This window comes from Gobius niger (genome assembly GCF_951799975.1).
Source record: "Gobius niger genome assembly, chromosome: 15".
NCBI classification, from domain to species: domain Eukaryota; kingdom Metazoa; phylum Chordata; class Actinopteri; order Gobiiformes; family Gobiidae; genus Gobius; species Gobius niger.
In genome coordinates this window covers 1,522,501-1,537,269 of record NC_136866.1, presented here as the reverse complement: position 1 = coordinate 1,537,269, position 14,769 = coordinate 1,522,501, and the positions used below count along the sequence as shown (strand labels likewise).

General features: G+C 39.9%; 1 protein-coding gene across 1 annotated transcript; it reads right to left on the bottom strand.

Moving 5' to 3' along the window:
• Window positions 1-308: 308 nt before the first annotated feature.
• On the bottom strand, window positions 309-9,589 carry LOC306974537 (26S proteasome regulatory subunit 4). The gene is made up of 11 exons (XM_079571827.1): window positions 9,552-9,589; window positions 9,014-9,067; window positions 7,536-7,632; window positions 7,323-7,447; window positions 5,688-5,873; window positions 5,377-5,505; window positions 5,199-5,295; window positions 4,726-4,915; window positions 2,902-3,053; window positions 1,604-1,758; window positions 309-601 (listed from the first exon to the last, which is right to left on the bottom strand). Exons 1-11 carry the CDS (start codon window positions 9,552-9,554, stop codon window positions 467-469), a joined length of 1,323 nt encoding a protein of 440 aa, XP_079427953.1. The 5' UTR covers window positions 9,555-9,589; the 3' UTR covers window positions 309-466.
• Between the last annotated feature and the right edge of the window lie 5,180 nt (window positions 9,590-14,769).

Here is a 14,769-nt window from a genome sequence, read left to right as displayed (position 1 = left end):
ACCTTTCTGTCTTACTATAAGAAACAAAACTATAATAGCCTTAACCTAAGAAGACAGTATGAACCTTCTACAAATTGATCCGTACCTGTCTGGTCTTTGTGCCCGTGGAAGAGCGTGGTCGCTTCCAACTTCACCCCCGTTTGGAGCCATAGGAATACATTGAGAGGCCAAATGCTAACAACATCTTTGGTCTTTGTGCGTGCCCTCCAGACAGGTACGCATCAACTCGTCTCAGCTCAGGTAAGAACATATCTCAGTCTGTAAAAAACGGGGCCTGTTCGTTTAAGGGCAAAGAAGAAAAGACGAAATAAAGTGATTGACAGGAATTTATTAACTATGTTAAACGTATAAGGTCACAACAGCGGGAGAGGCGGCCAACATGCACGGAACATATCAAAACTTTCAAGACAGCCGGGTACGTCGCTGTCTGCTCCTTTCACACCAGAGGTAACAGGTCCGTGGAAACCTAAAGGTAGAGCCCCTCCGGTGTCCCCTCCTGCTTTTTGTACAAAACGTTTTCTTTTGATTTCTTGAAGTCTTCGTTGGTGACTTTCATGCGGCGTTCGCGTAAAGCCATGAGGCCGGCTTCTGTGCATATGGCCTGTGGAGATAAAAGATTCAAGAAAGTTAAGTATATATTATGATAGAGACACACCTTCTTTATGATACAAAAAAGCTTAAACATCCTACTATTATAACACCTCATTGTTTGTAAACTCATAATTGGGCATTCAGTAACTGTGCTGCCACCAATCTACCACATGAGGGCAGCAAAGGTCAGTCACATGCCAAGCACTTCCTTCAAGGTTAGTGCTAGATCGTGTGCGCCGGAGGGACAGTCTGCTGTGAAAACATGAGATATCATGACACAAATTAACCTCTTACCCCCCGCCAAAACCAAATGCATTCTCTCCTCTATGCCATTGTCCTCACTTTTTATTTCCCTTATGTGTTTTTGTCACTTTTTTATTACTTTTTTGCTGCTCTTCTGTCACTTTTTTGCTGGATTTTTGTCTTTTTATGCTGGATTTGTGTCTTTTTTTTCTTCTGGATTTTTGTCCTTTTTTTTGCTGGATTTTTGTCACTTTTTTGCTGGATTTGTGTCTTTTTTTTGCTGGATTTTTGTCTTTTTTTTGCTGGATTTGTGTCTTTTTTTTCTGCTGGATTTTTGTCACTTTTTTGCTGGATTTTTGTCTTTTTTGTCGCTTCTTTTGGTCACTTTTTTAGCTTTCTTTGTTGCGTTTACATCCTCATTTTCTTCTCGTTTTTTGCCTCTGTTTTGAAGAAGCTTTAAGATTTGGAGAATTTGGAGAAAACATGTTCAGGTGGGAGTTAAGAGGTTAAGGTTAGGGCCAGGGAAATGGTTAACTTTAGGGTTAGGATTAGGATTATTTGTATTTTTAGACAAACCAACTCATAGATCTATACGAAATCACAGCAGACCGTCCCTCCCGAGCACACGATCTAGCACTAACCTTCCTTCAATGGTCTTGAGCCATTACAACATAAGTCATGTTTATAGTGCAGTATTTCCACAACTCGGGACTTTTGGAAATTTTGAAATGTTGGGGGGAAAAAGGCCCGAGAATGATTGAAGCCTCACTTTAATGTCTGCCCCCGAAAGGTCGTCCTTCGCCAAGATGAGGTCGTCCAGCGTCACGTCGTCGGCCACCGTCATGCGGCTCGTGTGGATCTGGAAGATTCTTCTTTTGGTTTTTTCGTCCGGCAGCGGGAACTCGATTTTACGGTCAATTCTCCCTGGAGAGACACAGAGTTAAGGGTATTATTCAAACAACATGTGAGTTTTAACGGGCCCGTAGGAGTCATTACTGTGAAGTCTGCGGGGTTGCACGACACCAGAACCAAACGGCAAAAACACCAGTCACAAAACTTGACTACAGAAAATAGAAAGTTTTGTAGATTCCTGGAAATGATCAAACTACAACGTGTTAAATTCTCCGACTACATAAGTATTGTGTCTTAAGGCGAGACACTGCAGGTGAATAGGGGAAAAAAATAAATGTAGAGATGTCAATTTGAAACTTTTGCTGAACATCACAGATATAAACATGAGAAGTCATTTTATGTTTTCACATAAAAATAAGGCATTTTGAGCATTAAAATGGCCAACATTGTCTATATTTTGGGCAACGAAATCCAAATAATGAATTGATCCAGATTAAATGTTATGGTTTTATTTTATTGACATATTAGTAACTAAGATTTTTCCAGAGGGGATTTTGGATATTTTGTTTAGTTTTTCAATAAACTAATCATCAGTGAAAAAATCTGTAAAAACTCAAATTCCGCCTGTTTTTTTGGTTTCAAAGTTGAATAAATCAGGCTAGGAATTAGATATTAAAAAAACTGTCTGAAAAAACCTTCAAAACATTGTTAGGTCTCAGACTGTAAAGTTTGGAGTCTGTGGGAGCTGCTATAAGGGTTTCCTCGTTGCCCGAGTGCGGCTTCTCTCATTCAGAGAAAACCAGCCCTGAAGTTTTGTAGCGAGTGCGCATGCTCGGCCCGTTCTTCCACTTTTCCGCTCCAGCGTCTCGTAGGAGGAAAAACACCATATTTGGGTGAAAGCGTCATCACGGGGCCCCTTAGCAGGACACGTGGATGTCAAATCTGTCAATATTTATGAATGAAAACCCGCGGGAAAGACGGCCTTTCTACTTCCGGGTCGCCCCCACCTCGCAGACAAAACATCATCAAATAAACATCATCATTTTTATATCTGACATGAAAACTAAGATGTAAAGGGAGGAAAACAGATACAAATCTCCACTTCCACCACTGCGGGAAACATCAATACTTTCACCTGCCGTGTCTCGCCTTAAGTGACTGTACCACCCAAGATCTAAAATATAAAAGTTCAAACACCCCCAGACTGACACCCACCAGGTCTGATGAGGGCGGGGTCCAGCGTCTCTATCCGGTTCGTGGCCATGATGACTTTCACATCTCCCCGAGAGTCGAACCCATCGAGCTGGTTCAGCAGCTCCAGCATGGTCCTCTGGATCTCCCTCTCTCCGCCTGAGTTAGAGTCATACCTGCACCACAGACACTTCTGTTAAGAACTGATCCAATCACGCCATCATTAACACGTCGTCATTCCAGCTCTGAGGAGGAAAACAAACTGCTGTGGAAACAAAAGGTTAAATCCTTCAAGCAAGACCAATGTGAGAAAGCTCCAGTGTCTCTGTCTTTTATATTATAGTATTTTATATTTTTTGTCCCCAATGTTATTGCTGCCAGCAGAGGGCGCATGAACTACAGCATTTTTGTCATGTTAACATAATCACTGTTTATCTGTAGTAGCAAGACAAACGCTATGATGGGAATGACTCTTCTGTTCTCTGTAGTTTGAAGTGTAGAACATTTCGCTCTCATCAAAAAGGCTTCGTCAGCAACACTTAAGTTTAAGCTCAGTCCACCAACTAGATATAAACCCCTGGGAGGAGTTGAGCTTGGCTGTACAGATGATTCACAGATTCCCTTTCGCATCAAGTTTAAAATTCTGCTGATTGTTTTTAAATGCTGTCAGAACAGCTCTACTGTCCTTCCAGAGCTCTGAGGTCTGCAGACCAGCTTCTTTTGTCTGTTCCTAAATCCAAGCGTGTGTCCAGAGGTGACCGAGCCTCCTCAGTGGCCCCTAAACTTTGGAACCGCCTCCTCTACATGTGCGCTCGGCTCAGTCTGTAGAGGAGTTTAAAACCAAATTAAAAACTCATCTTTTTGCCTTGGCCTTCGGTTCCATGTAGACCAGACACAGTTTGTGCCTTTATATCTGACCTGTGTTTAACTTTTATTGTGTTTATTGTACATATTGTTACGGTTCTTGTACAGCACTTTGGTCGACAATGGTTGTTTTTAAATGTGCTTTATAAATAAAATTGACATTGACATTGAGATGACGACTCAAGAACCTTCATTAGAAAAAATGTACAACTCCTGTACGACTGAGAACCTACACAGACATGTTAAAGTAACATTCTGTATATCTTTAACCGCAGTCTATGTAGTCTACACTCTTCTCAAGAATAAACTCAAGCCTTTTGTTCCCGAGTCAGTTGGGGCCAGTTGAACAAAGCCAGGTTAGACTCTGAGCTAAATTTAACCCTGAAGAGTCAAACCCCTCCTATCTCACACTCTGGCTGTTTCCCAATGTCCAGGATCCTCGGCGTCTCGACCACTTCAGACGTCATTCGCGTCATGACGGCGCCGCCAAGTGGTTCCATTTCACCTGGACCACTCGCCCCCTCGCAGCTCCACTCCTCCGTTTGGCTCATTTACGAAGGAAACAGCAGTGGATCCTCCGCTGCCTCGGAGAGCTGAAATTACCCATGATGCACTGCAGCATAGTTTCTTTTTTCTTTTCTCGCAAAACTTTATTAGTTTGAACTCACTTTAAAAAAGTTGTGTTCCACATAAACAGTTTCCTGGCCTCTGTTATTCATAAAACAGTTGTTTTAATGAGCATAGATTGACACGTGACCTGACGCAGCCGCTCACTCCGGAGGCCGTTCCATCTGAGCTCAAAGGCGGCGGGGAGAGGACACTCTGCTCCGTTTTGGAGGAGCCGCCACCGAGGACGTCAACGAAGTGGCCAAACGGAGGACGGATCCTCGCAATTGAGAAACAGCCTCTGAGTCCTGTCTGCTCTGCTCAGGAGGCGACACATTGGTCTCTCTGGTCGTGACCCTGAAAAAACCTGGGACAAACCTCTTGGTGCCGATGGCGTCGATCTCGTCTATGAACACAATGGAGGGCGCGTGCTCCTCTGCCACTCGGAACAGCTCGCGCACCAGTTTGGGCCCGTCCCCGAGGTACTTCTGGATCAGCTCTGAGCCAACCACGCGCAGGAAGGTGGCCGACGTCTGGTTGGCTACGGCCTTAGCTAGAAGAGTTTTACCTGGAAATATACAAGAAAAATGGTTAAAATCTCTGCACAATCTCTCAGCTAAGAACATTATAAAACAAATCTGATAAAAGGTGTTCAGATATAACCCATAGATCGTAACATGTTGTCCCAAACGGCTAACAAGTGCTATTATAAATGTTTTTTTAAATATAGTTTAAGCATCATCTTACAACAAACCATCCTTAAACTAGGCTTTCAAATGAACAGCTGCATAACATCATCATCTTTTTTATAATATCGACTTCTAAAGCCCGTCTGAGTGAACGATCCTCACCGGTGCCAGGCGCTCCGTACAGAATGACACCTTTGGGAGGTTTGATGCCCATTTCTTCGTAATACTCTGGATGTGTGAGAGGCAGCTCCACAGACTCCTGTTAAACACACAGCAGTGGTGAGAAACATTCATAGTTTTTATTCTAAAATTCTAAAGCAGACGAGAAAGCAGTGAATACCTTGATCTCCTGTATCTGGTTGTCGAGTCCGCCGATGTCTGCGTACGTCTCCTGTGGGGCCTTTTCTACCTTCATCACAGTCACTAAAGGATCTGTGTCGTCCATCAGGACTCCAATGACCGCATGAACCTGGGAGTGCAGAGTATGTATGAATGACACATGATATTATCAGGCGCACATTCAACATTTCACCCAAATCCAGTAGCACGTTTAAAACAAGTGCTTTTCTAATTGACTTTTTAGGGTGACATTTTGAACTCGTTTTTAAAGTCGATTGGTGAAAATTGTGACGTGCTTTCTTTGACCGTCACCTTGTGGTTGAGCAGCACCGAGCAGCCCGGCTCCAGCAGGTCCTTGTCCACAAACGACAGAATGCTGACGTAGTGCTCCGAGCCGACGGAGGTGGAGACGATGGCGTGGTTATCGTCGATGATCTCCTCCAGAGTCCCCACAGACATCGGGGTGCCCCTGAGGTCGTCCACCTTCGACCTCTCCTCCTACGGGAGCAATGAGGGGGGGGGAAATAAATGCATTAGATCTGCTTTTAAAGTTATGACTATTGATCTCACAGTGAATGAGAATAAACTGAAGGAAAGAAATGTCAGATCATCAACATTACACTTTCACACAGGGGCTGGACTGGGACTGAAAAACAGCCCTGGACTCTGACCAGCCTGGCACAAATTAGCGTAAATGCGACACTTCCACAAATACATGTTTTAACCTCGTACCTCCCGCCTAAACCAAATGCATTCTGTCCTCATTTGAAAGCTTAGACCCACAAAACGGACCTTTTTCCTCGCGCTGTTGCTGTGTTGTGTCACGTTTTGTATGTTTTTTTTCTTTTTTTTTCTTTTTTGTCACATTTTTGTTGAATTTTTGTCACATTTTTGTTGAATTTTTGTCACATTTTTGTCACATTTTTGTCACATTTTTGTCGCATTTTTGTTGAATTTTTGTCACATTTTTGTTGAATTTTTGTCACATTTTTGTTGATTTTTTGTCACATTTTTGTTGAATTTTTGTCACATTTTTGTCGCATTTTTGTTGAATTTTTGTCGCATTTTTGTTGAATTTTTGTCGCATTTTTGTCGCATTTTTGTCACATTTTTGTTGAATTTTTGTTGAATTTTTGTCACATTTTTGTCGCATTTTTGTCACATTTTTGTTGATTTTTTGTCACATTTTTGTTGAATTTTTGTCGCATTTTTGTTGATTTTTTGTCACATTTTTGTTGATTTTTTGTTGAATTTTTGTCACATTTTTGTTGAATTTTTGTCACATTTTTGTTGGATTTTTGTCGCATTTTTCTTGAATTTTTGTCACATTTTTGTCACATTTTTGTCGCATTTTTGTTGCATTTTTGTCGCATTTTTGTTGAATTTTTGTCGCATTTTTGTTGATTTTTTGTCACATTTTTATCGCATTTTTGTCGCATTTTTGTCACATTTTTGTCGCATTTTTGTTGATTTTTTGTCGATTTTTTGTTGAATTTTTGTCACATTTTTGTTGATTTTTTGTTGAATTTTTGTCACATTTTTGTCGCATTTTTGTTGAATTTTTGTCGAATTTTTGTCAAATTTTTGTCACATTTTTGTCACATTTTTGTTGATTTTTTGTTGATTTTTTGTTGAATTTTTGTCACATTTTTGTCACATTTTTGTCGCATTTTTGTCACATTTTTGTTGCATTTTTGTCACATTTTTGTCACATTTTTAATTATTTTTTCTATCATTTTTTGTTGTGTTTTTTTGTCTGTGTTTTTCTCTTTTTCTCGCTATTTTGATGCTTTTCTGTTTAGCTTTTAGATTTGGGTAAAGCTCGGTTGAGGCGGGACCGGTGGCCCCAGAGCCAGTGGCCCCTCTGTGCTCTTCCAGAACGGACAAACGGCCAGTCCGCCCCTGCTTTCACAAACTAGTCTAACACATAAAAAATGAATCCCAGACCTCCTGCTTCTCCTCTAACGGCTTCATCTGCTCCTGGTTCCTGATGAACTCCTCCTCCATCAGAAGATAGTCTTTAATTCGCTCCTGTTTCAAGAGCTTCAGGCGGCACTGAGTGTGAGGGGTGACTGGAGAGAGACATACAACACTTGTGTTACACAGCCAAGAAGGAGCGCTCTCGAATGGCACCCGGCAGGTCTGTGCCGAGCCTCTTACCCAGGGGCAGTTTGCTGGCGGCATCTGGCCCCTTGGTCTTCTTCTTCTTCTTTCCTACTCTGGTGGGAATGGGAGGCTCGTACTTCTTTTTCTTATCCTACGTGTGCACAAAATGGGAAGTGTTAAAATGGTTTACAAAAGCTTAATAGAGCACAGTGTTGTTGTTGACTTGTGTTTAGAATATAGATAATAATAATACATTTTATTTGTATTGCACTTTACATATGAAAACACATCTCAAAGTGCTACAATTGACACACACAAAAAAACCAACAGACAACAAAGACAACATAACATTTCAATAGTAAAAACCCAAAGAATAATAGCAGTAAAAACACAAAATAAACACACTAAGAGTAAGTAGCTTGTAAGTAGTCGTCGCCTCTGCTCTGCCCAATCCCGTCAGACCTTGGAAGGGCCTGGTCGGTGCTTGGATGGGAGACCGTTTGGCAACACCAGGAAGCCTAGTGAATGTAGTGAGTGAGTGGTTGGTGGTGGTGGTCGGAGGGGCCGATGGCGCAGACTGGTTGCCTCACCTCCGTCAGTCTACCCCAGGGCAGCTCTGGCTACAATAACAGCTTACCACCACCGAGTATGGAGTGAATGAATAGTGCAATGTGAAGCGTCTTTGAGTGTCCAGAAAAGCACTATATAAAACCAATGCATTATTATTATTATTATTATTGAAGCTTGGGCAGCACAAAATATCTCTGTCATATTTGGTAACGCAAAATCCATGTCTCAAGATGCCCTAAAGCAGGGGTCACCAACGTGGGGCCCGCGGGCACCCAGGGGCCCTTTGGGGGGACTTTTTCTAAAGTGTAAAACACTTCATTTTCTTGAATCTAATTCTTAAAATGACAGTTATTTCGGTTCTTGTCACTCAGTATGAGTTTAAAATAAAGCTGTTTTAATATAATATGGGGTCAATGTCCTATAGAGTTCGGGAATGTGACGTCATATCGCTAAGCATTATGGGATTAGCAGCAAATGTAAACTAATGGAATAATTTAGAAGTTAAAATACTGGAGTTATTGTTCACATTAAAACACTTGGACACCACAGTGAGTTAGACGTATTTACCAGCAGTAACTCAGCAGCAAACGGAGCTGTTCCACGGCTATTTTCTCCACTTTATAAACTGTTTTTAGCTAATGTTAGTCAATGGAAATGTATGCTAACAGCTGCAAAGATGGCCGATCTCCATGGTAACTGTAGACTTTCCCGAACTCTATAAGTGAACAGTGAACGTTTAAGTCTTTAGGATTTGTTTTTAACTGGTCGCCCTCGAACAACTTAACGCTCTTAAAGTCGCCCTCAGCTGAAATAAGGTTGGTGAGCCCTGCCCTAAAGCATTCATTAGCATCGACAGGTTGTAGTTTAAACAGAATTGATTAAAGATAACGATTCCTAAACAAGCATTTGGTGAAAAGGCTCCGCTTTAGCTGCGCGTGATGTTGTCGCTGTGTCATCCTCACCTTGTCATCCTTCTTTCCCCCTCCTGGTCCGTGTCCTCCGCTCTGACTTTGTCCCTGTACACAAACATTTGCTATTGCAGTAAATCCATTTCTCAACAACACGCAGAACTTACATTAAAGGCTAATCTTTTATAATCGACTTTATAAGCTATGGCGGCAGTGTTTACGGGGAAGTAGCCGTGAGTTAGCACCGGACAGCTCTGACATGTCCGTTTTAACAAATAAACCCAGGGCGGGTGCATTTAGAAAAGCAAAACCACTTCGAACATTGATTTTGAAACACTATTGTAAAGTTGGTCATAGAAAAAGCTGTGATTAACGGCATTGTAGCATAACAGTTAGCCACTAAGCGCGTCAGATATGTAGCATCTGCTGTGAATCCATCGTAAAGACAAAACAAATCGCTCTCTGTGTTCGTCGCCTCTGTCGTATATTCCAGTACCATTTCAAGGGAGGGTTTTGTCAATAAGAAGCAATAAAGGTTGGTTTTCAAAGGTATAAGTTAGATCGCCGCACAGAAAACTGCTTGCTCACTTACCATTGTTGGTAGTCGCTTGGATATGACGTCAGCGCGACCGACACAAGCGGAGCATCGAGCGCCCTCTACTGGAGGCGCGGATGTACTTCAACACTGCCAGGCTGATATCACAGAGGAGAAGGAGATTCATGTGTCTGTGAAGTACAAAGAAGTAAAAGTACTTGAGTCAAGCAGTTCTAAAATATAGGCTTTTCTAGAGCTATATACTGAGTGCCATCCTCTTTTTCTGACTGCAGACTTTTATTATGATACAATATTTAATGTATCTGTAGTCTGTTCATCACTATTCACATGGTGTCTCCTGTCCCACTGTGTGTGCTTTTCCAGCACATTTTTGTTTTTAGATGCTTTTCTATTAACCCCTTAACTCCCACCTGAACCGAGCACATTTTCTCCAGTTTGGCTTTACCCCAATCCAAAAGCTTCTGGAAAAAAGGTGTAAAAATAGCAACAAAACTGAGACGAAAACAATGATGGAAATGTGACAAAAAAGTGAGAAAAGTTTGACAAAAAAGGGAAGAACAATTTATGAAAAAATGACAAAAATGTGACAAAAATTTGGTTAAAAATTGACCAAAAAATGAAAAAAACTGGACAAAAAATTGATAAAAATTACACAAAAAACTAGAAAAATTAGACGAAAAAATGACAAAAAAATGAGACAAAAAAGTGACAAAAAAATTACAAAAATTGGACAAAAATTTGATAAAAATTACACAAAAAAACTAGAAAAATTAGACCAAAAAATGACAAAAAAAATGACAAAAATGTGACAAAAAATGACCAAAAAAATGAGTTGAATACCCAACAAAAAAATGATGGAAAAAAAATCTGATGACGTGAGGAAAAAGATCCTCTCGATTCAGACGGGAGTTAAGAGGTTAAGCTTTTAGATTTGGGTAAAGCTCGGTCTCGCCCGGGGGTAAGGATATAAGGTAAAGTGAGAGACCAGACCGGTGGCCCTAGAGCCGGTGGCCCTTCTGTGCTCTTCCAGAATGGACGCATGGCCAGTCCGCCCCTGCCTGGGAGTGGATCTCTCCTTCTGTGGTTCTCCCCAAGGTTTCTCTTTTCTCCCGCCGGGTTTTTGAGTTTTTCCTTGTTTCCCCATTGTCATATTTATTGCTCTGTTTTATTGCCTTAATGTTTGGTGCAGCTGTGAGGCGACTTCTGTTGTGATATTGGGCTAAACAAAACCATCAAACTTAAACTTATACAAAAAAGATATATAAACAAACTAGGGCTGTGCAATTAATCGAAATTCGATTACGATTTCGATTACAACAGTAAACGATTACAAAATTAGCATAATCGCAAAAAAACGATTATAATTTTTTTTCAAATTTATTTTTTTCTTCAAATTTATTTTTTCACATTTTTTTTTCTAATTTTAAATTTGGGGATTTTTGTTACTTTTTTTGCTGGATTTTTGTCTTTTTTTGCTGGATTTTTGTTACTTTTTTTGCTGGATTTTTGTCTTTTTTTGCTGGATTTTTGTCACTATTTTTGCTGGATTTTTGTCATTTTTTTGATGGATTTTTGTCTTTTTTTGCTGGATTTTTGTCACTATTTTTGCTGGATTTTTGTCATTTTTTTGATGGATTTTTGTCACTTTTTTGCTGGATTTTTGTCACTTTTTTTGCTGGATTTTTGTCATTTTTTCGCTGGATTTTTGTCTTTTTTTGCTGGATTTTTGTCACTTTTTTGATGGATTTTTTTAAAGGCAACAAATAATCGTTTGAATAATCGTGATTTCAATTATGACAAAAATAATCGTGATTATTATTTTTTCAATAATCGAGCAGCCCTAAAACAAACCCTAGTTATGTGCTCTTTTGTGCTCTTTCTTGTTCAATCAGAGTTGTATTTATTGCCAGTGTTTGAGAACAGCTTCACAAACTAGGAATTTTGCCATGTTGAATTAATCATGGCTTTTGTTTTCATAAAAAGATATTCCCGCTCACTCAAAATCAATTCCGGACATGTCCCCAGTGGATACATTATCTTCACAGTGATGTTATTTCTTCATTGGGACAAGTTACTGATTCCCTTGACAGAAATGGTCGATGGAGCTGATCCGTGGACCGCAGAGGAACATTTTTAATGAAAGGAAAACACAAATGAAGCCTTCCCTTTATGGGCTGTTACCAGAATAGGCCGACTGCACAGACTTTTGTTTTTTTTATTTGAATGAGTGAAGCAGGTCTTACACTTGGCACGGGCTGATTATTCTAATGCAGCCGCGTGTACCAGCAGTAATGATCGTCCTTTATTCTCCGTCAGGAAGTGTCATATACGCATACAGTTAATTAATCAGACTAACGGTCGCTCATGTGACAGATCAATAATTATGTACACAGCTCCATTCGAATCACGGCGTTAGGCTCGGTCCATTGATCAGCATGACCAGATGTGCATTAGACTCAGGCCACAGTTTCAAAGAGGAAGGAGATAGTGGACACTTTTCTTAAAGGTTTTGTTCTTTCCTATCATTTCCCGCAGTGTTAATTTTGACAACATATTTTAATTTAGTTTTAGTCTTAGTCTTTTGACGAAATTGTTCGAAATTCGATTCTAGTCTAGTCTTAGTCAAAAAAATATCTTCAGTTTTAGTCTAGTTTTAGTCGACTAAAATTGGAAGTAAATTTAGTCGACTGAATTTAGGACAAATTTAGTCGACTTTGCATTGATAATTAGGGCTGCAACTAACGATTATTTTGGTATTCGATTAATCTACCGATTATTTTTATGATTAATTGATTAATCGCTTGGCTATGAAAGGTGCGTGGAAATAGTTTTTTTTCCCCCTTTTTTTTATCACATAAGCTAAAGTGGCGGCGCTTGAGGACATGTTGAGGGAGTAAACTTAAAGTAAACGTTTGTGGGAGGCTCTTTGTGCTAATTCTGCTTTCTGATTGGACGAGACAAAGACAGATATTTATGAAATTCAGAATGTACAAAACACTGCAGACCCTCACTTTAAAAACAAAGTAGGTTTTCATCCAAAATACATAATTGTCATGTCTTTTTTGCTCTATTTTAGTCTGTGTTTATGTAATAGAATTGTAAATATGGTAATAACTGCAATGAAATTAATGATGCAATAATCAAGTGTTTGAAATTATCTGCAAGGTTAGCATAAGTGTCACATTGTTCCCTTAATATCTGTAAGAGACTGTTTTATCAGAAATAAGGAGACAGTAAGGCGACGAGAGTGAGGGGGGCCCTGGCGCGTGCAGGCTAACTGTGTGTCACTAAGAGCAGATGGCCTTGCACGCACTAGGCCTCCCCACTTAGACAAAATAGTGTGATTCATGTGTCTGAGATGTATTGGAGGATGTAAAATGTAACTCCACCTCTGTATATGTTATATGCTATGGACAAACTAAATAAAAGGCTGTGCAGAAAATAACTCGTTGAGAATGGGTGCAGGAGAACCACGCTGCGTAGCTGTGGTGAACTGCAATTCTCCCTTGCAAGCCAACCAAAGTACTGATCTCTGTGTCGTTTCTTTCAAGTAAGCGTTCTCCAGAATTGGAAAACCAAGGTTTTAACCCTAATTTTCTGACAGTTTACTAGAAAACGATTAATCGATTACTGAAATAGTTGACAACTATTTTAGTAATCGATTAGTTTTCGATTAATCGATTAGTTGTTTCAGCCCTATTGATAATATTGATGATAATCATATTTAATGTTGTTCCTCTGCTTCATGGAGCTGCTCCACATGAACAAAGCTCAGAGCTGATCCTTTAAACATGATCTGAGGCTCTTTCAGACGCTCAATACAAGTTTGGATGATTTTAGTCTCTCCTTTTCATTTTTATTTAGTCTGATTTTAGTCGACTCAAATATCTGGACATTTTAGTCACAGTTTTAGTCTCATGAGAAACTTTTAATTTAGTTTCAGTCCAATTTTAGTCACAAAAATAACACTTTGACTAAAATTAAGAAGTCGACGAAATTAACACTGATTTCCCGACTGTTCATTGTTTTGTTCTTTGTCGTATTCTCTCACCAATTATTGCCATTGTCCAGGTCGGTTCCATTTGTGCTTGTTTTGTCCATAAACATCAACCCGCCCTGGACTCCAGATGAATGTTATCCATCCATCGTGGACTCTGAAGAACGCGTGTTAATTAATATGCACAGTCCCATCTAAAAAAAAAGAATAAATGATTAAATGCCTTCTATTCATTAGACGTCTGGCTCTGCAAATGTCAAGCTCATATTCTTTTAAACTATCTAGAAAGTCTGACGCAAAAGTCCTGGATGTATTTTTATCTTTGCCATGCAGTCTCTTTGCCCAAATTGGTTTAAAGGTCGCCTGCCTGATATTTTCTTTTCTAATTTTCTCCTCCTTTAGTATATTATAAACTCAGATATTTGTGGGAAAAACACTTTCCATCTAATTACATTTGTATCAATTTCACGAACTCTCAGGCGTTTTCTAGCCTGAAAAGCGACCGTGCAAGCTGAGAAACGTGCCCATAAACCTGTGAAGAATCAGGATATTCGAAAAGTTAATGATAATAATAATAATAATAAGAAGAAGAAGAGTGCATTGGTCTCCCATCCAAGTCCTGCCAGGCCCTTCCCTGCTGAGCTTCCAAAGTCTGACGGGATCGGGCAGAGCAAAAAAGAGTTAGAAATGAGCTTGGACACGACTAACAAAGAGACTTCCTCTTTCATTGTTTGTAAAAAAAGAAAGAAAAAAAAAGTAATAATGTTTTCCCGAGCAAAGTTTTCTTGAGAAAAAAAATCTTATTTTAGGAAATAAAATCTAGCCATTTCTTGTTCAGATAAATTTGCTAAAAACATTGATAATTTTTCTTGTAACAGAAAGAAAAACTTTTTGAATCTTCTTCAGTTTTAGACAAAGAATATTTTTGCTTATGTTAAGAAAAACTAAGATCAACAACTCTTAATGTAAGAACTGCTTCTCACAGAGAGATAAAACATTCCATTCTTTAAAGTGGGCGGCTCGGTGGCACAGCGGTTAGAGCCTCAGCTTCAAAGCTCAAAGGTCCTGGGTTCGATTCCCACCAGGACGGGGCCTTTCTGTGTGGAGCATGTTCTCCCCGTGTCTGCCACTAAAAACATGTACAATAGGTGAATCCTCCAGCAGGTGATTCTGACCATCAGCCTGGCTCCACATCATGGAGACGGGTCTCCGGGCGCGGCAATACTTTCCTTAAATATTAGTATTTATTAAGAACAT